Source organism: Alternaria dauci, chromosome 4 (assembly GCF_042100115.1).
Source record: "Alternaria dauci strain A2016 chromosome 4, whole genome shotgun sequence".
NCBI lineage: Eukaryota > Fungi > Ascomycota > Dothideomycetes > Pleosporales > Pleosporaceae > Alternaria > Alternaria dauci.
In genome coordinates this window covers 797438-821283 of record NC_091275.1, presented here as the reverse complement: position 1 = coordinate 821283, position 23846 = coordinate 797438, and the positions used below count along the sequence as shown (strand labels likewise).

The 23846-nt window shown below is 53.2% G+C and overlaps 10 protein-coding genes across 10 annotated transcripts; 6 read left to right on the top strand and 4 right to left on the bottom strand.

Moving 5' to 3' along the window:
- Positions 1 to 240: 240 nt before the first annotated feature.
- Positions 241 to 4648, bottom strand: ACET3X_004867 (uncharacterized protein; the record flags this gene model as incomplete). Its single annotated transcript, XM_069451009.1, has 3 exons — positions 241 to 2813; positions 2862 to 4196; positions 4261 to 4648. 3 exons carry the CDS (start codon positions 4646 to 4648, stop codon positions 241 to 243), a joined length of 4296 nt encoding a protein of 1431 aa, XP_069306911.1.
- A 599-nt stretch (positions 4649 to 5247) lies between these two features.
- ACET3X_004866 (uncharacterized protein) lies at positions 5248 to 6918 on the top strand (the record flags this gene model as incomplete). Its single annotated transcript, XM_069451008.1, has 1 exon — positions 5248 to 6918. The coding sequence occupies one exon, from the start codon at positions 5248 to 5250 to the stop codon at positions 6916 to 6918; it is 1671 nt and encodes a 556-aa protein (XP_069306910.1).
- A 482-nt stretch (positions 6919 to 7400) lies between these two features.
- On the top strand, positions 7401 to 8997 carry ACET3X_004865 (uncharacterized protein; the record flags this gene model as incomplete). Its single annotated transcript, XM_069451007.1, has 2 exons — positions 7401 to 8852; positions 8902 to 8997. 2 exons carry the CDS (start codon positions 7401 to 7403, stop codon positions 8995 to 8997), a joined length of 1548 nt encoding a protein of 515 aa, XP_069306909.1.
- Positions 8998 to 9233: 236 nt separating this feature from the next.
- Positions 9234 to 12692, top strand: ACET3X_004864 (uncharacterized protein; the record flags this gene model as incomplete). The annotated part of the gene is made up of 5 exons (XM_069451005.1): positions 9234 to 9472; positions 9606 to 9695; positions 9766 to 9862; positions 9923 to 12579; positions 12653 to 12692. The coding sequence occupies 5 exons, from the start codon at positions 9234 to 9236 to the stop codon at positions 12690 to 12692; spliced, it is 3123 nt and encodes a 1040-aa protein (XP_069306908.1).
- Positions 12693 to 12950: 258 nt separating this feature from the next.
- Positions 12951 to 15515, bottom strand: ACET3X_004863 (uncharacterized protein). Its single transcript, XM_069451004.1, has 5 exons — positions 15047 to 15515; positions 14702 to 14996; positions 13637 to 14648; positions 13313 to 13513; positions 12951 to 13202 (listed from the first exon to the last, which is right to left on the bottom strand). Exons 1-3 carry the CDS (start codon positions 15436 to 15438, stop codon positions 14631 to 14633), a joined length of 705 nt encoding a protein of 234 aa, XP_069306907.1. The 5' UTR covers positions 15439 to 15515; the 3' UTR covers positions 12951 to 13202; positions 13313 to 13513; positions 13637 to 14630.
- A 145-nt stretch (positions 15516 to 15660) lies between these two features.
- ACET3X_004862 (uncharacterized protein) lies at positions 15661 to 16979 on the top strand. The gene is made up of 3 exons (XM_069451003.1): positions 15661 to 15833; positions 15881 to 16000; positions 16055 to 16979. Exons 1-3 carry the CDS (start codon positions 15670 to 15672, stop codon positions 16644 to 16646), a joined length of 876 nt encoding a protein of 291 aa, XP_069306906.1. The 5' UTR covers positions 15661 to 15669; the 3' UTR covers positions 16647 to 16979.
- A 242-nt stretch (positions 16980 to 17221) lies between these two features.
- Positions 17222 to 18536, top strand: ACET3X_004861 (uncharacterized protein). The gene is made up of 3 exons (XM_069451002.1): positions 17222 to 17617; positions 17671 to 17786; positions 17842 to 18536. The coding sequence occupies exons 1-3, from the start codon at positions 17482 to 17484 to the stop codon at positions 18412 to 18414; spliced, it is 825 nt and encodes a 274-aa protein (XP_069306905.1). The 5' UTR covers positions 17222 to 17481; the 3' UTR covers positions 18415 to 18536.
- An 87-nt stretch (positions 18537 to 18623) lies between these two features.
- Positions 18624 to 19745, bottom strand: ACET3X_004860 (uncharacterized protein; the record flags this gene model as incomplete). Its single annotated transcript, XM_069451001.1, has 1 exon — positions 18624 to 19745. One exon carries the CDS (start codon positions 19743 to 19745, stop codon positions 18624 to 18626), a length of 1122 nt encoding a protein of 373 aa, XP_069306904.1.
- Positions 19746 to 19935: 190 nt separating this feature from the next.
- ACET3X_004859 (uncharacterized protein) lies at positions 19936 to 22071 on the bottom strand (the record flags this gene model as incomplete). Its single annotated transcript, XM_069451000.1, has 1 exon — positions 19936 to 22071. The coding sequence occupies one exon, from the start codon at positions 22069 to 22071 to the stop codon at positions 19936 to 19938; it is 2136 nt and encodes a 711-aa protein (XP_069306903.1).
- A 381-nt stretch (positions 22072 to 22452) lies between these two features.
- On the top strand, positions 22453 to 23845 carry ACET3X_004858 (uncharacterized protein; the record flags this gene model as incomplete). Its single annotated transcript, XM_069450999.1, has 2 exons — positions 22453 to 23436; positions 23495 to 23845. The coding sequence occupies exons 1-2, from the start codon at positions 23311 to 23313 to the stop codon at positions 23843 to 23845; spliced, it is 477 nt and encodes a 158-aa protein (XP_069306902.1). The 5' UTR covers positions 22453 to 23310.
- Between the last annotated feature and the right edge of the window lies 1 nt (position 23846).

The window sequence follows — 23846 nt, the reverse complement described above, 5'->3', positions numbered from 1 at the left end:
ACCCTATCCTCAAGGAAACGCCAACCTGAGAGTCCGTCTATGCATATGAAGCGCCCCCGTCGCAATTCGATTCAATGCCCACATACGCCACGCTATGTATGAAGGTGCGTATAAGTTCCGTAGAAGAGTATGTAAAGTCGACAAAGGAGAAACACAAGTGCGCTCTAGCGATGCTGGTATGTCCGTAAATTCACTTTTGAAATCCAAAATGCAAGGAAAAAGAGGGGAGAGAAGCAAAGGTTATGCTGTGGTCGTCATTGAACCATGGATGTGTCGTTCCACATGTTCGGTAATGGGACTCTGGCCCTTCATCGTTGGCTGGTCGTCCGAGGTTCGTTGAGTTTCCTCAGCAATATCGCTCATTTCGGACTCAGTGTCAGAGTCGGGTTGTTCTATTTTGAAGGATTCGCGGAAATTCGCGGGCGTGATTGTCTGGGATGATACGTGTCGCGACTTTGTAGTGTCTGCAGACATTTTGCGAACGTAAAGCGGTTCGTTGCCGTCGCCTCCAGGAGACAGCGCACTTGCTGTGCCGTTGTTGAAAACGCTACTGTCCCTCTCTTCAGGAGACATTGCTTCAGCCGCCTCTTGAAGTTGTTTTACTGTCTTCAAGCGTTCCTCTGCTGTGGTATTGTGCCAATCGCCACCAAACTGGATGACGGACGCCTTCTTGCCATGGACTGTAAAACTACCCTTGCCACGCGCCAGTCCTCCGTCGCCCTCTGTGGTTTCGCTGGTAATCGTGGAGGCAGAGTCCCTACCCTTGTGGCTGCGACGGTGAGAAGAGCTGCCACGGGACTCTCGGAGAGTACGATGCAGACTTCTTCTTTGCTTTGTACGAGATCTGGGCGATCCTGTCAAAGCAGCAAGGGATTGCTCGTAGTCAGTATCAATGGCGGATTCCGGCTGGGTGCTCTCAAAAGGTGTCGGTTCTGGCGTTCTCGGTTCTAGGTCACCCACCTCACCTGGAGGCGGAGTAGCGTAGCGAGACCCATCCTCAGAGTCAGAGTCAGAGTCAGAATCTGAGCCTAATGTGCCGTCGCCAGTTGTCGATATCGAGGGCCTATGGTCAGAAGGATACATCCGAGGAGACTGTGCCGAGGAGCTGGTAATCGAGCTTCGACGATCAGATGTGCTGGGACAAAACATCATGGGCGAAGCCTGAAACTGCGCTGACGGGTCTTTGGGGCTCGACTGGGTCGTCTCTGGTGGTGTCTTGAAAGCTTCGTCTCCACCGAACTCAGTGTCCCTAGAGGATTTGGTACCTGGGCGAACTGATGAAGTAGGAGACAACGGAAGTTGCTTGGGTCCGCTAGTCATTGAGCTGGTCTTGGAAGCCAACCGCGCTAGTCCACTGATTTTTGACGTTCTATTCGACTGCTGTGGAGAAAGTTGTGGCTGCTGTGCTTGGGTAGGCTCTGATGCTCGGTCACTCTGTGCTTGCTGCTCAATAATGCCTTGCCTCTCATCCTCCAACTCCTGGGCCAGGATGTCACGGTGGCATTTCATCCGCCAAATGTCAATGCGTATCCACTTCAGCTTTGCTGACAGCCGGCCGGCAGCATGAATGACGAGCTCACGGGTTTTCGGTTGGATAGGAGCAAGAATCTGGAGATGTCTTGCATCCCGTAGGCGTGCTTCCAGCTCTTTAATAGCACTGGTAAGCCTGTCCTCAGATTCGGTGATGCGCACTTGCATAAGGTCTTTGCGGGCGTTCATCATCTGCGTTGCAAATTGGCTGTCGATCTTACCACTTTGTATCGTTACATCGCCAGTAGCTGTTGGTATTGTCTTGGTAGAGTGCGATGACTCAAGGCGCCGCATGCCACGGTTCTTTTGGCCTTCGTACAGCCCACCTATCATGCCCCTTGACCGAACACCAAGCGTCTCAAACGCAGCAGTATAGTTTAGCACGCCTAGCCATTCGTTCAAGTCCTTCTCGCTATCGGCCAAGAACGTCTCTTCGCCTGCCTTTGAAAACATGACAAACGCATTCTTATGTTTCTTGTATGTGTTGTCCACAAGCGCGACCGCACCATCCATGGGTATGATGTGATCTTGCTTGAAGTCGGGAAGTGCAGGTTGGAATATGACCGGGCCAGTCTCCCCGCGCTTGAGATGTTGATCGTGCTGGCTCATCAGGTTCTTGGTCCAAGTAGAGTTTCGGAATAGAGACAGTCCTGACCGCGTAAGAACGGCGCCCCACTCTTGCCAAGGTGATCGTGCCTTTTTCTTCTTTGTGTCCTTTCTCCAGAGGACTCCAACTTTTGTGACGGGCATTTCCACGATGCCGACTGAAGTGCCGAAGGGGTTCTCTTGGGCAGCGTCGGACATGAAAGCTTCTGGTCTCGATCGAGAGGAAACGATTTGTATGACGCCATATTTGGAGAACAGCTTGTAAACGTTCTTGGTGTCCAGCGTCGCAGTAGTGCCAGTGTAGTTGTAGGGATCGTCCAGTTGCATCACGTCTCGAATCGTAGGGCGGAGGGCGTCTAGTTTTCCTTCGAAGATTAGAGTGTACGGATCGATGGGTTCCCTGGCCGCTTTTCGTGCTGGGTCGTTCATGGGCCCCTTAAGCACAGCCGTTCTCTTGCTTTTCTTCGATGTAATGTTCTTGAGGTCGACCTCGTCCTCGATGTGGATGAATGGAGTATAGACAATGTTGTCGTAAAAGCAACCTAAGACGTCAGCCGAGACGCCGTCGCAGGATGAATTCTTGATGTAGTCCGGTCTTTGCATTTTGCGTTTGTTGTTTTTGTTGAAGACGTCTGTGTGCAGGATGATGATTGAGAAGGATATAAAGTAGGCCTTGTCTGTAGTGTGTCAGTAGCGATGAGGTGTGCAAGCAACTGTTCTCGTACCTGTGTTGATGTAGATGCCCGGGTTGCACTCGTGATACCGGTCAGCGAAACCCTGCAGAACACGGTCGATCTGCTGTGTCTCCTTGGGTAGTTCAACCTGCATAAGCAACTTGCGTATGGCCATGTCAATGGGATCACCGAAGAAGGCAAACTTTCGCATATAGCTTCGCAATACCGCGAGAAGGAATGGGTCGTCAGTCTTGCTGAGATGGCTTGCAACAACGCTCTTGTCGAAGTTGTTTGCCTCGATTTTCTCCAGATACCGTCCAGGTGTTTCGCCCTCTTCGCGATCCGGTAATACGAGTGTTTCCCGGCTGATGTTCATCGAGTTCTGGTGGGACGACAAGCCTGAGCTGCCTAAAAAGCCGTGAGCAGGTGAAGCATGCCTAGGCGAATGGGGCTCGGAGTTCTGACGAAATCTTGAACTCAAGCCAAACAGATTGCTGAAGCTGCTCCTTCCTGCCGTAGAGGTGGAGGTTCTTCCGCTGGGTCCTCCAGGTGGTGTTGGCGAGCCTGCGCCGTCAGACCGGTCACCCATGGATCCCATGGTCGATGAGCGCCCCCTAAGGCCCATGCGAGCCGAACCATTGTTGTTGGGCGAGGTACGAGCCGATCGGGTTGACCTGTACGAGTCGTTGCGAAAGAGAGTGCCTGGACCAGATGAGGCTAAGTTCAAGGCACCAGCAGCGAGAGCAACTTGCGATGCAGAAGGGACCGGTGGCGTCTGTGCCCCAGATTCTCCATGGGTGAAGCGACGGGCGGTCAACGGGGGACTTTCGGTTGGCGAGTGATGGAGCGAGGCGGAACTCCTCGCGCCGGTGGACTGGCGTGGTGTAGCCGGCGCAGTGTCGGGGAACTGCAGAGGCTCGATCTTCATAGGGAGTGGAAATAATGATGCACGTTGTTTTCGGCGGCCAAAGCCAAATCGTCCAGAGCCAACGCGGGCCGGGTGCGCAGGCCGTGGGGTCGAGTCGAAGGAAATGTGTCCACCGGAGCTTCCGTCTGATCTCGACGACTCGGACGCCCGCGTGGGGGGCGCGAGCGAGGTGGTGCTTTCCGCAGACTCTCGCGACGAGGCAAGCACGTCGGGGCGGCGCTGGCTGCTGGTCGAGGCCCGCTCCTTCTCGTCGAGGAGGTCTCCGTGGCTCTTCTTGAAGCCCATTGGCTTCCGCTTCTTCTCCATCGACTTGCGCAGCGTCGTCGGCTTGTCAAACGTCGTGGGGTCGAACGAGCGCCGGCGCAGGGCGAACTGCTGCATCCTGCTCCGCCGGGGGGGAGTCTTGTCCTCGTCTTCGTGGTCGGCGACGGTGGGTGCCGTGGTGATGATTGCGGGCGCTGCATGGCTCTACGTCAGTACGACAGCCTTCTGCCAGGTGGGACGGTGCATCCATATACGTACGCGCAGGGTTGCCGGGCACGCGGGGGACAGGCGGTGCATCTTCGTCCCGGGCGGCGTGCTCCTTTGCCTTTGCCGAGAGCTGCGGATCAGAGGCATGGCGGAAGCGCATCAGACTGAAGCGCTTGGTGTTGGGCGTGTGTTCCTGTACGGGCGGAGAAGGCGGGGAGTGGTCATCATGGTCGTGGCCCGTCGAGGGCCGCGCAATGTCGGTCGAGGCTGGCCGGTAGCCATCTTCAGAGGCAGCAATTCGGCCTGGGTCCAGATTGTCGGCCGACCGGTCCAAGTGCGCGTCCTTGTCGGCGCGCTTGAAGAAGCTGGCCGGGTCGAGGGTACTCCGTCGCTTGAGGTCTCGTTCGCTGCGGCCGGGGCGGAGGGAGCGCAGAGGCATGGCTGCATGCGCCAACTAGCAGCTCATGAATGCAAGTACGGCGTCACGGTGCAGCACATGGCACAGCGGGTGGGGGGCAGTTGAGGGGGGGACGGGGGGAGAGGCAGTAGTTAAAGGCGTCTCTTTATGGGCACTTTGGACTGTAGGATGGCTCGGATGCGGCACTACGCCCACCAGGCTGACGGAGTGGTGCTAGGATTAGTCGGGGAGGTGAAGTGTGAGATCCGGTCGGCAACCTGGGCACGGCGTTGGACACGTAGTGGGAAGAATAAGGCAGTCGACGTCACAGTGTCTCGCTCGCTGAGTTGTATAGGGGGAGGTTACCAGGCCTAGAGGAAGCAGATCAGCCGTCACCAAGGCACTGACGAGCGCACTGGTACTCTTTGCAGCGCTGTGCAGAGTGCCTAGCGCAGCGTTGGCGCAAATGGCTCGCGCCTCTGTCGAGCTCCACCAGCCACAGTTCCCGCGTTCCTTATGCCATTGCTATCTATGCCCAGGCACACGACACCTTCTCCACCCTCTTCCCGGCGCCTGCTGGCCACCACCATAGCATCGCATCCATACTTGGCTCACCGCGTGCCCGGCCACACACGCCCGCAATGCGCCAGCCCGTTTGCGCTCTGCTGAGTCTGCTGCTCCTCGGACCGCAGCTGGCAGCGGCCGCCCCGCACGACGCAGCGCCGTCTCCTTACAATGCAGGAACATATGCTTCGACCCACAATGCATCCCCACGACCATGGCGGCGGCTTTCGGATGCGATAATACGCCACATCTGGAGGCTGCCAGAGCACCAAAAGAGCCTGGGTGGACACGATGCACCAACTGGACGGGATGCGCTCGGAGACAAACTGGTCGCACAGTACAGGGAAGACGTCGTGTTGCGGTTCAAGATACGCACCGCCGAAGAAGCCTCGGCACTGGCCGATGCAGCAGACATCCTCTTCCTCGATGTATGGGAGTTCAATGAGGACTGGGCAGACTTGCGCGTATCCAAGGACGTCGTGCCTTCCTTGTTAGGGCTGCTGCCTCCATCGCTCAAGGACTCCCACGCGCCGCTCCTCCAAGACATTGGCCTCGCACAGGCAATCTTCAACTCGTACCCGTCGCCCGACTCGGCGCCTGCATCTGACAACGACCGCTTCTCTTCAAACCTCCGACCGTCCTCGCGATCAGGCAAAGGCAACATCTTCTTCCAAGACTACCAACCGCTCTCCGTCATCAACCCATGGATGAGTCTTATGGCTTCCATGTTCACCACACACGTCCGCCGAATCAACATTGGAATCAGCTACGAAGGCCGTGATATACCCGCCCTTCGCGTTGGCGTGCACCCCACAAACAACGAGGAGCCGTCCAAGCCCCGGAAGACGATCCTCGTTACCGGCGGCATCCACGCGCGTGAGTGGATATCCACCAGTACCGTAAACTACCTAGCCTGGAGCTTCATCAACGCTTACGGCAAGGACCGTGAGATGACGCGTCTCATGGAAGACTTTGATTTCGTCTTCATCCCAACCCTAAACCCAGACGGATACGTCTACAGCTGGGAGACCGATCGTCTGTGGCGCAAGAACCGCCAACCTACCAGTCTTCGTTTCTGCCATGGGATTGACCTGGACCGCAGCTACCCTTTCAAATGGGACGGCGCTTCTCTCCAATCAAACCCCTGCAGCGAATCATATCCTGGTAGTGCTCCGCTTCAAGGGGCAGAATCAGCACGCTTCGCGGAATGGGCAAGGAACGAGACTGAGAACAACAATGTTGAAATTGTCGGTTTCCTGGACCTGCATTCATACTCTCAACAGATCCTGTACCCATACAGTTTCTCTTGCAACGAGGAGCCCCCAGCAATCGAGGACCTCGAAGAGCTCGCTCTGGGCCTAGCGAAAGCTATCCGCGTGTCCCGCAAAGGGCAAACATACAAGGTCAACTCGGCATGCGAGGGCAATGTTGCCTTTGCCAACCAGAAGAAGACGATTCTTCCACGTATCGAGTCCAGTGGCGGCAGTGCATTGGACTTTTTCTACCACGAGCTCAAGGTCAGATACTCTTACCAGATTAAGCTGAGAGACACCGGCAGCTACGGGTTTTTGCTTCCCAAAGAAAACATTATACCCACTGGAGAGGAGATGCTAGACGCGTTGTTGTACTTTGGCCGTTTTATGCTGGGAGAGGGTGGTATCATCACCCAGGACGAGCCAGCTCAAATTGTAAAACCCGAGATGGACAACAGTGGAGACTCAAACGAGACTGAAGTCATGGAGTTGTAGTTGATACTTTTACTTAATATATCCCCAAGCGTGTCTACGCGCGTGGCGTACAGGTTCAACAGGCGTCTGACGAATCATAACCGGTTTTGTACATAGTGCATCCGATGCAGATCTTGAAAACGCAAGTGCGGTCGAACTTCGCACAAACTCACACAAGCGCAAAAGGCGTTGGGAAAAAACCTTGCAAGTCACACAACGTCCAGGTTCCTGGGAGTTGGTTTTTCAACGGCCGCTATGCAGGTAGCGTTCACTTGCACGTGGGAGGTCCGTGCTGCGACCCAAGCATAGATCCTTACAACGTCATTGCTCGAAGTCTCGTCGACGCAAACAGCTTACGCGCTTGTCACCCACCGCATCTACTAACGTCGACGTAGGGCGCCGTCAGACTTCTGGGGCATCTGCGCTTGTGACATATTCCCTCTCTAGTGACACTTTCACCTTCGCTATTGATTTGCACCTTTTTCGGGCTGCAATTGATCACCATGGCGTCAAGCTCTACCGAGACAACTCCCCTGGTCTCGTCAATGTCGAGCTCAAGTCGAGCGATACCTCCCAAGCCTCAGCGTACCGTCACGTTCAACCCAACCGTCACATCAACTAGTCCGAAGGCACCGTCGCGACCGATCCCGAACAGCACCTCCTCTTCCAGCCATGGTGCCACGACCCAGGGTGGACAGCCCATGCTTTCGACATTGAACAGTAAGCTGCGGAGAAGGAACAGCTCTGGTGCGCCTGCGAGAATACCTCCCGCGCCGGTGCCCAAGATCGGTCCCCAGAGAACGACGAGGACAGCGCAGAAGCTCAAGCTCCTTCCCGACCCGGCCGCGGATGAAGCCGAAGACGAGGAGAGTGGTCGCGACGTCTACGTGCAATACACTAGAATAAAGGATCCGACAGCGCGAAGGGACGCAGCCAGACTGGGAAAGGCAGACAGGGAGCGGCTACCAAGAGTGACGGCATACTGCACGGCCGCGTCGTACAAGCTCGATGAAATGATGCGATTCTTAAAAGGCAAGCAAAAGATCAGAGGAGCCGCGCCGAAGCGCTTTGACGAATGCATATACTCCCCGTACAACTATGGATCGACCAAAGGCCCAGAAGACATCAGTAGCACTGCTGTACTCGACGGCTTTACGGAAGAGAGGCCGAGAAGGTTCTCGGACAGCGCCATTGAGGTAGAGCACGAGAACGAGAGAAGGAGGCAGGATCTCATTGACTTGCACGAGGACGGTGATGCACCGGACATTGCGAATGAGCAAGCCATCGGCCCTAGACGGCCGTCGATTACCCACGCCGACTCGGATCCGCAAATGGACGCGCCAGATTTCGATACACGCGTACATACCCCAGAAGTATTCTTGTTCGAGTATGGTACTGTTGTCATCTGGGGCATGACGTTGCAAGAAGAAAAGAAGTTCCTGAAGGAAATAGCCAAGTTCGAAGTCGACAAGCTCGGCAAAGACGAGATTGAGACGGAAGAATTCAACTTCTACTACACGCGCGAGTACCAGGCCCGGATATACAACGATTTCATCAGTCTACGCGACAAGAAGAACTACATGATCAAACTCGCAATCAGCCACGGCCTTTCTCAGAGTGTCAAGACATCACTTTTTGAGGATCTGGTAGACAACACTATTGACGAGACAAAAGACATTCCGGCGGAGATTGCCAGCTCTGGCAAGATCAACTTGAACAAAAAGCAAATCAACATGCAGATAGGTGAGCTGTTCATCCTCCGGATCAGTATACATTTGCAAGGGTCGGTTCTCGATGCGCCAGAGCTCATGTGGGCTGAACCACAGCTGGATCCCGTGTACCAAGCTGTGAGAAGTTATCTGGAGATGGACCAGAGAGTCAGTCTTTTGACGGAACGGCTGAACGTCATCGGAGACTTGCTTGCTGTTCTCAAGGATCAGTTGACCGTGACTCATGTAAGCAACACGATGTTTCATGTACAAATATCTTGCTAACTGGATACAGGGCGAACTGCTCGAGTGGATCGTCATCATTCTTATTTTTGCAGAGGTGCTGGTGGCTGCCATTAACATTTTCGTCGACTTGCACGCAGCGGACTAATCCCACGTGCCCGGTGTATATATCTCGTAGTGTACGATATTTTGTTCACATGCGCGTGAACGCGTCTGGGGTCTCTTGCAAAGGCCAATGACACGGCGTTGGTCTGCGGGTATCTGTTTTTCCGGTGCTGGTATTGTTCCTCCCGACGAAGGGTGCATGTTAGGGAGGAGAAATTGCGAGTGAAAGCGTCCCGAGGACGGAATAGTGGCGAGAAAGTAATATAAGACTAAACGCGGATGGTTGCATTGTTAAGCTATCTTCGCAAGCAAGGCGGAGCTGGTCATCTCCGCCCGCTGAACCCTGTCGCGCCCCATCTTTCCCTATGCGACCCTTTTGAGCATTTCACCGCATGCTGTCGCCCTCCACCCGTCCTGAGCCCCAATGAGCCGTCCCAGATGAGTTGGAATCTGCTAGAGCGCTTTATAGAATCTGAGCACTTCAACCAAGATCCGAGCCTCGCAGTAGCATACCTTGCGTGAGTCGTTGCCGCTCCCCGAAGCCACCGTTGCCCGCAGCAGCAGCACCGCCGCCGCGCCCTCCCTCTCCCTGTCCCCTTCACCGAAACCACCGCATTGGGACCCCAGGCTGACATCTTCCCATCCTAACAGCCGGTATGCCGATCACGTCGGAATCCACTATGTGCTCTGTTCGAAGCTGCGCCAGTTTGCCTATGAGGAGCTCGAGTTCTTCCTCCCGCAGTACGTCGCCGCGAGCCCACTCCACCATCACGCACGCCATGAACAGCTAGCTTACATACGCGCGCCACAGGCTATGTCACCTGCTCATCAGCATCGACAACGAGTCCATGGCTCTGGAGGAGTTCATCATAGACTTGTGCGAGGAGTCGGTCAACGGCGCGCTTCTGGTGGGCTTTGCGGATACCGTGTCTTGTTCGCGGGTGCGGCTGCTAACCTCTGCCGTCTAGACCTTTTGGCTGTTCCAGACCTATCTCCACGACCTCGCAAGCGCCCCCAACTCAATCGCCTTCAAGACCTGTCGCCGGATATACAACAGGGTGCAGCGCATCGTCTTCGGATCCGCTGAGCCGCAGCGCCGAGAAAAGATCAAGGAAAACGTCCTCCCCGTCACCGTGCTCTCCAGTCTGGTCCTTGCGAGCATAGCGGCGCCCTTTCTTCCAGCTCACGCCGGACCTCTGGCCATTGCGCAGGCGCGGAAACCCAGGCCCGTCGAGGACATCATCTCGGACAACGTGCAGACAGCCAAGGTCGGAAGAAGCAAGACTGTTACCGGAGGCTCGTCGAGAAGCAAGGAGAAGAGGGTAGTAGCCCAGCACTCAGACCCCGAGGATGGGCGCGCAGTCAAGGCTTCGTCTTCGCGACCCCGCGACCCGAAAGAGCTGAGGAAGGCGGCAGTGCGACCACCGGCTGCTCAACGGACCCCTTCAATGCAACACCGCCCTTCATTGTTGTCAATTGCATCAGAAGCCCGACTCAGCTCGTCATCGTTGCCCGACTTCCGAGACGGCAGATCATCGCCCCTCCCTACTCCCCCAGCGACTGCCGGTTTAGGAGTAGGCCCACTTCAGCATGGCTCACGCAAGTCAGGACTACCACCGAGGCCTCTAACACCCACTGCCTTGACCCGTGCCCAGAAGATTCGACTGCTACGATCCAACTACTTCCGCAATGAAACCCAGTTCCTGAGCGCTCTCGAGGACATCTCAAATCGCTTGGTCGTTGTTCCGAAACCCGCACGGCTGAGCGCGCTGAGAGCTGAGCTTGCGTTGATAGATCAGGATTTGCCGGCCGAAGTAGACATACCTTTATTATCGCCTCCAACTCTCAAAGACGGGATCCCATCGCAAAGCCAGCATCACCGTATAGTGCGCATTAACCCCGCGGAATCAACTAGTCTCAACAGTGCAGAGCGGGTGCCTTACCTGCTCATGGTTGAGGTCTTGGAGGAGGACTTTGATTTCGACCCCGACACCGAACAGAATCAGCAGTTGCTCGAAAAGTTGATGCTGGAGAAGGGCACCTCGAGAAGACGTCTTTTCGACATCACCAATGCCGAGTATCTTGCATTCGATCGCACGCCACCTAATGGATCCGACAGCGTGTTCGAGCCTGCTACTGGAGACCTGGGTAGTACTTCGCTTATCAAGGATATGGATGAGATTGACATTGCGTCTGGAATGGCACGCGTGACATTACCCAGTGCAACCGCTAATGGGAAAGCCACGGCCCCAAGGTCTTCAAGCGGAGCCAACACTCTGTCATCAGTGGCCACCCTCTCTACGCCACGAACGTCCGACTCGCAAATCAGCAGATCGAACAGCCCTGGCCCTTCCAGACGTATGACAATTCCAGCAAACCTCAACTCACGGAACCAGGCCGTCGATCAGCCAGACTTTTCGGCCCTTGCGACTCACATGCGCACTGCTGCTCAAATGCTCGCACAACTTGAAGCAAGCGGCGCGAAACGGCCAAAAGGCGAGGTAGCAGCCATCAAAGCCAAGATCATTGCTAGCATGCAGACCTTGGAAGAGCAAAACTTCTTAAATGAGGATCAGGGACCTACATTCGACACAATCATGGCTGAATCAGATCCAACAGCAATCGCCGCCGAACCAGAAGAGCTTGAGGATGGTCTAGCGGTCGCGACCAACACGGGCGCCGGTGCAGCTCGCATGGAGAACGATCTCAAGACGGGTGGAATGCGGCGGAAAGGTGATCGTGACGATCCCAGTGCCGCGACGTTCGGTGAAGAATGGAGTGCAAAACGAGAACGGATACGGCGATCCTCACCATACGGCCACATGAAGAATTGGGACCTCATCAGTGTTATTGTGAAGACAGGTGCCGACTTGCGTCAAGAAGCCTTTGCTTGCCAACTTATCGACGTCTGCACCAAGATCTGGGAGGAAGCAAACGTACCCGTTTGGACAAAACGCATGCGCATCCTCGTCACGGGCGAGTCCTGCGGGCTCATCGAAACCATTACAAATGGCGTATCTCTCCACTCGTTGAAACGAAGCTTAACGCTAGCCAGTATAGCAGCAGGCACCAATCCCCGCAAACGCATCGCTACCCTAAAAGACCACTGGCTCAAGACCTTTGGCGAACCAGACTCGGAAGCTTATATTGCGGGTGTAGGTTGCTTTGCCCGCTCCCTCGCCGCCTACAGCATGATATGCTACGTACTGCAACTCAAAGACCGCCACAACGGTAACCTCCTCATCGACAACATGGGTCACATCATCCACATTGACTTTGGCTTCATGCTGTCCAACAGCCCTGGCAGCATGGGTTTCGAAGCTGCGCCTTTCAAGCTGACGCAAGACTACGTCGATGTCCTAGGTGGTGTGACGGGCCCTGCGTTTGAAGAGTTCAAGACGTTGTGCAAGAAGGCGTTTCAGGCGCTGAGAAAGGATGCTGAGAGGCTGATTATGCTGGTCGATCTCATGAGTAAGAATAGTAGTATGGATTGTTTCAAGGCGGGGGCGCAGACTGTGACGAATAGTCTTAGGGCGAGGTTGATGCTGCATTTGAGTAGGGAGGAGGCCGAGGTCTTTGTCGAGGAGCTGATTGCGAAGAGTGTGGGGAGTTATTATACCCGACTGTGAGTTTTGCCCCCTTTTTTTCCCCGTTGTTTACTGGATGACATTTATGGCATTTTGCTGACATGATGATAGTTATGATACTTTCCAGTACCGCACACAAGGCATTTATTGAGTTTGTTTGCGGCTGCTATTGCCTTGCATTGGTGGACTTGGTTGCGAAGCATACGAGACTTTTTTGCTGTTTTGTTTTGCATTTCTTGGAGTACCTTGTGTGTGTAGGAAGAGAGTGAGGGAAGGTAGTAAGGAGTACATAGCGTGTACGCGCTCTCTTGGGCAGATAGAAACAGGTTATGGCTAGGACATGTGGAAAGTCAGAGCTGCAGCGCAATACTTCTATTCTACGTTCCCTATTGTTCAGAGTTCGCTTCATGTTTTCAATTTATGTGAAGTGGACGATATCCTCTGCGGTTACTCAAAAGACAGCACCTGTCGTCTCTGTTGGAATTAGAACTAATATGCATCCGCTTTCCATCCGCCGAAAGGAAAATCATCATTCGTGAGTAGAGCCGCAAACACTCTGGTCCAGAAGACCACATGTCTCCCTACTCCGGTACACTGCCAAACCCCTCCTTCTCTCTCATCCCCCTCCCCTTCTCCGCTAGTTTCTCGTTCTTCATAATGCCTGTCATCATCAAGTTAGTTCGACGCAACTCATCTGGACCCTAGAACCATCCTCCCCGTGACAGCATCGTGACGTTTAAACAAGAACAACGAGAACGAAAAAAAACATACCACCGACTTTCTCCACCACCTTACCCATCACAGAATCATGACCCGGTCCGCTCATCTCCCCCGTCTTATTCCCATACCCCGCGCCACCCGTGGAGCCGCTGCCCATGGGCGTAGCGTTTGAATACGGCGCCGTGTCTGAATGGGAGCCGAAGCGGAATTCAGAGTTATCGGTCGATGGGGTGGACGAGGAGCGTTTGTTTCCTGGTTGATGGTAGAGGTGGTGAGCAGTGTTGGTCGTTCAGTGCTTGATGAAAATATGTAGGGATGGGTGGATGTGTTCTTTTTTTGTGTTCGACGCAAATGCAGAAGTGGTTAGGTACATACCGAAACCAGCACCAGCTGTTATGCCTGAACCGTGTTTTTCATGGGGTTCATGGTATGCGGTGTTTGAGTCTATGAGGCCGAGACGGGTGCTGGTGTGTTGGTCTTGGAGATCTTCTGCGACGTAGTCTGGTGCTGTGCGGTTCCCGTAGCCTGCCATTATCGTCGTCGTTCTTGTTATCCGTGTAGTGAACTATGAGAAACTGTGTGTACCTCTAGAGGGAGGATGGGAAAGACACTAGGGGAGTATGATAAATGCAGAGAAGTGATTGCAATGGTAAGTCTGCTTGGACGATTACATGGAAATCTCTTATTGACTATATAACATCAGCGCCTTCTTCTCTACCAGCTGCCGTGTGCTGGCCCCCAGCAGGAACAAGCATTTGGCAAAGGCAGAAAAGCCTTATGAGGTCACTTTGCTTAGGGAGGCGTAGATCATCTGCCGCAGAAGCTCTATAAGAGGGTGGAAGACCCGGCCAAGGTGTGCTTGGTATTGCCTGTAGGTACGCTAAGCTCCGCTCATGTGGACCGGAGGAGATAGTGGCTAACACTAGGCCCAAGGTTCAGCTATCGGTTTTGTACGGAATTACGCTTCCACAGCCGCTGGAGGAGCACCCGCTACTGTTCTTCGTGCAAAACACAGCAGTCTGCCTCTGCTGCACGGCAAGACCTCTCTCTGACATATTTTAGATTAAGATTTGGACCTCGAAAGATGCCATTCATCCGATCGATCCCCAATAACGATGGGCTGAGGCGGGAGATAAAGCTGACATCCAGAATTGGTGGCCGTCGCCGCTGATCCAAGATAGCGATAAGAATCCCGCTAGGTTCCGTCTCGTCACTGGTTACTTTGTATCCGCCAAGATCTGGGGTATCCCACACTGCTTTGTAAATAGCTTAAGAAGCTCTCAAGCCTGTGCGCCAAGGACCCTAACACCCGCAATGCAATGCATAATATTCGAAAGTCGGAAAAGTGACAGTGCAAAAGGGAATGACCTCATCGGACGTATTTGGACTGTCGCGTGGTGTTAGTGAGGGTTGTATGTGGCGCAATCAAGGAAAACATACCATGAACTTCTTGTGGAAGTCGGACCGCAGCATGTCGTTGATGAATTCCTTCTTCTTGTTACTGTCTTCGGTACCCCGTGCTTGGTTCTTGAAGACCACGTCGTCGTCCCATCGACGCTTTATGGTGAAGTCTTTGGCATTGAGCAGAGGGTTGCCTCGGGCGACGTCGATTTCACGTTGTTCTTGCTCTTCTGCGGCGCGTTGTGCTTCCTCCTTGGCTTTGGCTGCCGCTCGCTCTTTCTTGATCTTCTCAAGTTCGCGCATAAGGGTAGATTCTTCATCTCCTTCTTCGTCGCTGGAATGTCGTTAGCCAAGGGTTGAAATCAGGAGAGACTCGACGCTTACTCTTCATCGCTATCTTCGTCCTCGCTACTGCTGTCGTCTGCATCTACGTCCCTGAACTTTTCCAACACCTCTATGCGCCGCCGTTTTTGAGCTGCTTCATCGTCCTCGGCTTCCTCGGCTGCCGGTACAGCATCAATCTGACGTTTGTGCGCATTTGGCTCGGCTGCTGCCTCTGGTTCGATGTAGGTGCCGTTCTTCTTGGCAATGTGACGCGCCTCAGCCTCGAGGAGTTCGGCGCGAAGGTCGCGCTGAGCGTCGGCATCGCCGCCCTGCCCTGGTTGTCTGTATTTGAGTGTGGTATGCGCTGGTAGCAGCCGCTGGTGATAGGCGGGTCCTCGCTGGGCTTCTTTGCCGCGTGCGGGATCGAACGTGGGTCTGTGGGCCGTCGTCATTGTGTCGGCTTGTTATGGGTTGATCAGAGTTTGCGTTGGCACGGGTTTCGGAAGTCTTGCGCGTAGTTGAGGTGGTGGGTTGTTGATGTGTGAAAGAAATGGCGCAGAGAAGCTCCAACTCGTAAGTCGCGCTAAGGATCGGCGCCGGTCCCCGCGCATCATTTTCTATGGTTACTGGACAGCTATGATTTCACAAACGACAACCTCACGTATTTGTTGCAGAAGGTCAAGATGCCCCGAGAAGCTGAGATATCGCTTAATGAGCGCGAGTTCATCAAGCAAGCGCTGCAGGAGCAGATACGCATCGACCGACGCGCATTCGACGCCTTCCGTCCGCTTGAGCTCACCTTTGGCGACGAGTACGGTGTCGCGGATGTTCAGCTGGGCAAGACGAGGTACACAATGCCCTGTGAATTCGAGTGCGCAAGTTAATCTTCTTCAGGGTCATCGCGCGCATTTCGGTAGATGTGACGACACCACTACCAGAGCGCAAGTTTGACGGCATCTTCCAAATAGTCACAGAATTCTCTCCAATGGCTTCTCCAGCCTTCGAAGTTGGCCGGTACACATGTTCCAAAACCCACCAGCTTTTCGCTGTATCTGACTGAGTTGCTAGTCCCACCGATGCTGAAGTCATCCTCTCGCGCATACTCGAGAAAGCCATCCGTCGCTCCAACGCTCTCGACACCGAATCGCTGTGTATCATTGCTGGCTTGAAGTGCTTCGCTCTCCGCGCCGATGTACACATCATCGACCATGATGGCGGACTGATCGATGCATCTTGCATAGCCGTCATGGCCGCGCTACAACACTTCCGACGACCCGACGTCCAAGTAGAAGGCGACCAAGCTACAATCCTGAGCGTACGCGAGCGCGAACCGATACCGTTGTCCATCCTACATCAGCCACTCTGTGTGACCTTCTCATACTTTGAAGGTGAAATATTCCTGGTGGATGCAAACTTGGCCGAAGAGCAGGTCAGACAGGGAGAGGTCATCATTACGATGAACAAACATGGGGAGATATGCCAGATTGCGAAATACGGAGGAGCCACGATCAACCCACTCGCCTTGCTCAATTGCTCGAATGTTGCAATGCAAAAGGTCAAAGAAATAGGGGCCTTCATTCAGAGGAGATTGGAAGAGGACGCCAAAGAAAGGGATGCGGGAGGACTGATGGCAGAGCTCAGTGCTGAAAATGCCAGGTGAGACATCGCACGAAGCAGAACAACCTTACGAGAGAATACAGGTCTGGCCAAATGGCCAACCTGCGACGATTCCAAATACTGTGCGCCCCGCCCAACTTCGTCCGCCGAGCCTTTACACACACCAGGAAAGTTTCCAGAAAAGGATGCACCGTGGGCCCGCTGATGATGTGGGTCGGCGAATAGTTGGCCCCTGGAACAACACCCGGGAAAGCCGAAGACCAAATCGCGACATGCAAATTCTAGAAGTAGCATGCAAATGTCAACGACGGTACAGATTAGGGCGATACCACATGCACGTGTGCGAACTCGAAACTAGATTCACTTGTCAATTTCAACCTGGTTATAATACTGTGATTTTCTTGCGATATTCGCGTGCATCAGCATACTGCGATATGTTTGAACATCAAGTTCTAGATCATTTGCATTAGGAACGCGGTGACGTAGCTGACAAACCTTTGAAAGCGCGACCGCGTCTAATTACTGTCGAATCGCGGCGCCTCGGCCCACGCTTCCCTGCATCTTCACGCGACAGCTAGCACCTTACTCGAATGACATCTCTCCACATGCCACAACCCCCTCCTTTCGAGCGGACAAAATCATATCCCTGATCCGAACGAGTCGTTCATAAGGATATATAGGTCACCATCCAACGCGATCACTTCTGAATTGCACATTTGATCGTTTCATTCCAAATCTTCAACATTGCGTCATTCAGATCGGACCGCATTACGTCTTCCATCTTAGATACCAAGCATTCGGCGCATCCTCACAACAACGCTTCCTTTTTTCACACTGCTTTTCTTCACTTGCGCATTCCACCACTCACATAGCTCAACATGTCGTCGAAACTAGTACCGTCGGACCCAGCCGCCGTTATGGTGATACGCGATGTCGTTCCACGCGTTATTACCACCCTATCAGTTCCCTTCTGGAGATTCGGTCGCGTGAAGATTGGCGGAAGAGGAACAATCGGTATGCTGTACCCAACCGACATTCCGCAAGCACCTACTAATGTTTATGAATAGTGCGCCTCGAATCCGGTGCTCTTGCGGTCTTCTCTCCTGTCGCGTTGACCGACGATGTCAAGCAAAAGGTATCCGAGATGGGCGAAGTAAAGTACATTGCAGCCTTGGACGCAGAGGTAGGTCCTTGAAGCCCTCCAGAGCACCTGAAACGTTTCCTAACAAACTCAACAGCACCACATCTTCCTCGGCCCCTGGCACAAAGAATACCCCAACGCGCAAGTCATGGGCCCCGACGTCCTGCCCGAAAAGCGCGAAAAGCAAAAGGACGAAAAAGTCCCCTTCTCCATCCTCTTCAGCGCCAACAAGCGCGTCGAGTCCATTTCGCCCGAGTTTGACGCCGAATTTGACTGGGAATACGTTCCGTCGCATATCAACAAGGAGCTCGTTTTCCACCACCGTCCGACCCGTACCCTCATCCAGGCCGACCTTCTGTTCAACCTGCCTGCTACAGAGCAGTTTAGCAAATCGGGTGTCGACCCGAATAGTGGAATTCTGACCAAGATCTTCACGGCGTTGCAGGGCACAAAGGGCGATGCGAAGTGGCAGCAGCGCACTATTTGGTACGGAACTAGTGCCAAGGACAGGGCGGGCTTTGCTGCTAGTATGGAGAGGATTAACAAGTGGGGGTTCAACAGGATTATTCCTTGCCACGGAGATGTCATGGAGGGAGATGGTAAGGAAATCTTTGAGAAGGTTATGAGGTGGCATCTGGATGCCGCGGCCAAGGGAAAGAAGACTACTTGAGCGGGTTGGTGAACAAGTTGTGTGGGAGTAAGAGGAAGCGTGGAGTCCAGGGTTCCGTGATGATACCAGATGATGTAGGAGCGGTGTTTTCTGTTTTGTTTCTATATTTACTATTAATCTAGCTATATCCTTCGTCCTTGCCAGCAAGGCTGTATGAATATTGCAGCAAAAGGTCATGTTTCCAGCGATACCACAAACCATCATGGTTGTTACTTCTTCACAGCTATATTGGCCATTTCAATGTCTTCTTCGAAATTCCGCCTCCTCACATCCCTTCCATTATACCCTGTCTTCATCTTCTCCTCCTTGCCAGTCCAGATTGATGCAATACCAGCCAGTGTATACGGATTCTTGTCATACCAGGCCGTCTTTTTTGGAGGTTGAACGGCATCCGACGGCGGTTGAACGAATTCATGGTTCTCGTACGATGTATCTCCTGGTTGTTCGAATATGATATCCTCACTGTATCCCGAATAGCCGTATGGCGAGTCTTCTTGCTGTGATTGTCTGGGCTCATGTCCGGCATGCGGATGCAGATGCAGGTGCGTATGTGGTAGATGTGTGTGCGGTAGATGCGGATGCATAACATGGTCCACAACACCCATAATCGCCTCCTTGACCCCATGTCCCTCCTCATTCGCATCCTTACTCTTTTCCTTTGGATTGTCATACCCTCTTCCTCCCTTCTTCTTCCGGGCTCCTTTCTTAAACTTCCCATACTTGGTTATCTTGACCATGTAGTAGATGATCCCCACTCCTACTCCCATCAATCCAAAGAAAGGTGCGCACGTGATAGCCAGGCCGGCTACGTGCATTATTAAATCATTCCACCATTCCTCCTTCTTGGTCGTCTTGTATTCCTCGTTGTTTATGTGTGCGACGAACCAGGGGATGTGGTAGACGAGTGATTTTTCGAGGAGCGCGAGGGAGAGGCTGGTTTGGATTACGAGTAGGATGGCGGGAGCTATGCGGGACCAGTAAGTTACGAGCGGTTTGTTTATGGACAGGTCTCTGAATCCATTCCACTTTTTGGTGAAGCGCTCTACGGTTCGCTCGTAAGCGTCTTTCGGGGCCTCTGATTCTGGTTCTTCCTCCGCTTTCCCACTCTCCCTTTCTCTCTCTCGATCTGGTTTTCCTGACTCCTCCTTCTCCTTCTTGATAAGATACAGAAAGCTTATCGGAATGCGCCATAGCGCAAAGAACGGAAGTACAACAATGAACATGACAAGGCTGATAATTATCTGTACGGTCATGATAAATCCCTTGGTGAGCCGGCCGCGCTCGACAACGTCAGAAGTTTTTGAAGCGTCCGTAGCATCTGTCGCCTCCATGATAATAGTCGATCGTTCTCAAATGCTGAACTTGAAACTCTAGATATATTGGCGATCCGGTATTTGGTAGAGATATCTCAGAACGTGGTATACATGCGTGAAGACTTGTCGTGACGAATCCACCAGATCTTCCACAGACGCGAACTAGTGAAGCAGAAGGACGGTCTTCACGGTGCTGTACCGTGTGATATCAATATGTTACTCTATACTCGGGTGGTATGTATTCCAGACCCAGCCCTTCAAAGACCTTTTTCTCTGCATCTTCTGGTGTTCCATCGACTCCATTAGGCCCTTCGAGCATGATAGCTTCACCAGTACTTCGAGTCCGAATGCCGCTACTATCAAACTTCCAGCCCTTGGCTGCTTTCGAGTATCGCCTCAAATCGCGCTGGAATGTCGTACCGCCACTCCAACCCATGACTGCGCAACCCAGTGTTCGCCAAGGCGAGACAATGATGTCGACTCGGCGGTGAATAGCAGGGTTCTTTGCCTTGGGGTTCTCTAGAATATCCTGATCACGGGTAGGCCACGATGGGTCTTGCCATACAACAAGTGCTTTATCAAGCGTGTCAAAGCCAACACCCGCTCCCCTCGCGGATCGAAAAGGCAGCGGGTGTTGACCTCGCTTGGTGTTTGTCAAGCCCATTGTGAGGGTATGAGTAATCCACTCAGCTTTCTCCAACGATTCGACAATCTCTTGAACCAATCCCGCTGTACTCTCCAAATCCGGATGCGACACGATCATGTCCACATCGCCAGACTCTGCCTTGCCACGTCTGTATCCGCCTACAATCGTCACAGTAATCTTTTCGTCGCGAAGCTTTACTGCATGCTCACGAACAACAGCGGCGATCTGCTCAACCTCGGAGCGTGGGATCGGCACCAGGAACTCGTCGTAATATTTGACGCCAATCTGCTGCACTCTATCCAGATCATTCCAGCCGTACTCGATAATGTCATCCAGCTCAGTCCAGTGGTTGTTAAAATAGAAGTGCCGTGCGGTCTTCGCTCCAACGCCCCAAATGTTATAGAAGGAGCGGAGAACCTTCATTGATTCGTCGGACTCAAAATCTTCTATTGCCTGGATCTTACCGGTGTTCTTCCACTCTACAAAAAGGACGGCAGTCTTCTCATCACAACCAGGTAGCTGTGCAATCTCTCGCGGGTGACTAAGTCTATACGGATACGCGGCGATGGATGCAATAATGGTCGAGTATGCACGAACGCCTATGTCGTCATCGATTAGGGTTCGAGCAGTTCTAATCTTCTTGAGTTGGTCAAGGAAGTCTTCATTGGGTCCGTTGCCAGGTGTAAAGCGCTGACAGGCATACTTGATGCCCTTCTTCACCCATTCCGGTGGTGGGGGCACATCACTGTCCTCGCCTTCATACTCGCTCGTCGTTTGCTGCAACAAATGTACAGCTTGTGAAGCATAGGTATGACCAACATGCTGAGAAGAATGGGCGAAGGTTTTACCATCGAAGTGATTAGAGCCGTAGTTTCTAGATTGCTTAGGTTGATAAGTACTTTTCTTCGGGGCCGTGGATGCATCCAATTTTGCGCGGCCCAAGATATCCTGCACAGGATGTGGTCGTGTTGCCAACAGCGTCCGGGACGCGGGCGTTGCTTTGGTGTACGCCACAAATATGTCTTTGATGGACTTCGTATTCGACGATTTTGGCCTTTCAAGGACTTTGCCTTTGTACACCAGATTGTCCTGCAGCGGGAGTAGATGACCTGTAGTTACACAAGCTTCAACCCAGTCAAACTTGACAACCCAAACCATGTCATCACTTGATGCAGTCTCGAACAGCAGTGCAGCATGTGAACCATGATCGGACCTGGAAGGTGATGGTAACGGAATGCGCAGCTTGTTCATCTCCGGTGCCTCATCCCCAGTCTCGCAATCGTTACCAGTTTCGTCATCGGTAGTAGAATATTGCTCATCCGTTGGTAGCTGACCTGATGTTTCACCAAATCTTTGTCTTTTGATGTCGTGATTCTGTGCCTTCACGGGACTCGCTGGCCGTTTAGGTGTAACGATTTCCTGGACTACCAATTTTCGAGACCTCAACTCAAACTCGGCTCTTTTCTTGGTACCCACCTTCCCGATGAAGACCTTCGCCCTGGAGATATCGGTAGTAAGCGGTGCGTCGTACTGGCGCAACGTTGCCTGGAGTGTTTTCACTTCATCGTCCTTCAGATGCGCAGTAAATATAGCGATTGGTGGGAGTCTGCTGAGGTCTAGGGCCTGTGCGGATGTTGTGGATGCTGGTGACAGTGACCCTGGGCGCATTATCTGGGACGATTGATCCTGACTGTCCATATCGGGTAATCTGATGCTGTACCGATAGCTCCAAGCAAGGGTGGTCAAGAAGTGTCTAAGAAGCTAGTCCTGTGTCTTCGACTGTCTTGTTCGGATGTCCAGCTGAGCATTGTTGAGAAGCGCGGATGCGTATGCGGTATTATGTGATGCTCAAGTGTATATTGTCCAAGTGAGTATTAAGCTGTTCGCAGTGTCGCGTAACGCTGATGACGTGGGCGTGATGGAGAGAGGCTGGGAGTGTTTGCTTTGTTTGACCCCGATCGTTCTTCCAAGCCCGTGCACGGAGTAGTGCCGCGCTAACGTTAGCGCCCGCGCTGACGCGCAATCCCTCTGTGACATCTGTTTCAACCAAGTCCAGTCCAACGTCTTCCAGGCTAAATCTCCGGAATCCTTCAGCTCAACCGCCCGGCGTATTCTGTAACAGACCTAGCATCCGCATAAATTTTGGCATGACGATGGCGTGCCCAGACTCCCGCAAGTCGAAACATCGTGCCCAACCGGAGAGCCGGTGATCCAAACGTACTCGTCCAGATCTAGAGGGAGGAAACATCAGCCCAATGGTGCTGGCTTTCCCTGGCTCTGGTTTGAAGGCATTGATGCATGCTTGGCTCCCCTCAACGGGAAGCGTGGATGCCATGACCTTCCTTCCAACCACATTGGGCAGGTCGTCCACGCGTTTGTCACCACCCCTGCCTTTGACAGCGTCGAGATCAAGCAAAAGTTGGTTGAGTGTGCACCGGCGCCTTCAGCACGCAGTCTAAGCCATGACTTTCTGCCCCAACACCACGGGCTAAAGATTGCGCGAACGCCTCGTCGTTGCCGCTGATCGTTTCCCTTTGGTGCGCGGACCGCCGTTTCGGAATAATTGGCAGGGAGACGTAACCTCTCAAGACGTCTGACTTGCCGGTTGGCGGATATATAGTAAGCTTGTATGGCTAAGATGCGAATGATGATGCTCTTCAGACGAACCGGTCTTCGTTCGCTACTACCCCGGCCGTTCCTGCAGCGGATATAGATGTGCATGCTCCCTTGCATCGCCACTCGTTAACGTGCCTTATCTTCTTGCTACATACTCACGCGTGTCCTTGTGCTTCCTTTCTTCATTCGTTTTCGCTACTTTTGAGAAGAGCGCTGGTACCTAGTAGCTAGACTACACCGAATCAGCTTTGACAGCTACACATTTCGATCTGACCGAGCACCTACACGTCACTCCAAACTCCGTCCCTTTCCACTTCAAAGATGCGCTCCTTTATTATCATGGCCGTCGTGGCCCTGCTCACTCTTGCTTCCGCAATGCCGATTTCACCATCAGCACCACGTCTCCAAAAACGAGCTGAACAATTCCGACTGCAAGGACTACGAGAGGTATGTCAAACAGTCATATGCCAAATGTTGCGAAGAGTACGGCAACTAACCGTCACAGTTTGAGATTGCCGAGAAGCTATCATCCTCTGCATCATCTGAAGTCGACCCATGGCGCGTTCGATTGAACAACAAATTCCACGCTCTCTTCGACCCCACATCAACAGATGACGAAGAAGACGCCTTTATCGACGAATCTGAAGACTTCTCTGGCGACGTCGCACCGGGATCCTTGGAATCACCACAGGTGCTTCCCAAGGCTTCAGAGGAAGACGGCTTTTTTGACAAGCTATGTGCAATGTTCCACCGTGCGGAAAGCAGTTTCGGATACGAGGGCAAGGAGCTTGAGCTGCGCCGGCCTGAGGGCATCAGGGACTGGAAGCGATCATATGGAAGGTTCCGACGACGATAGA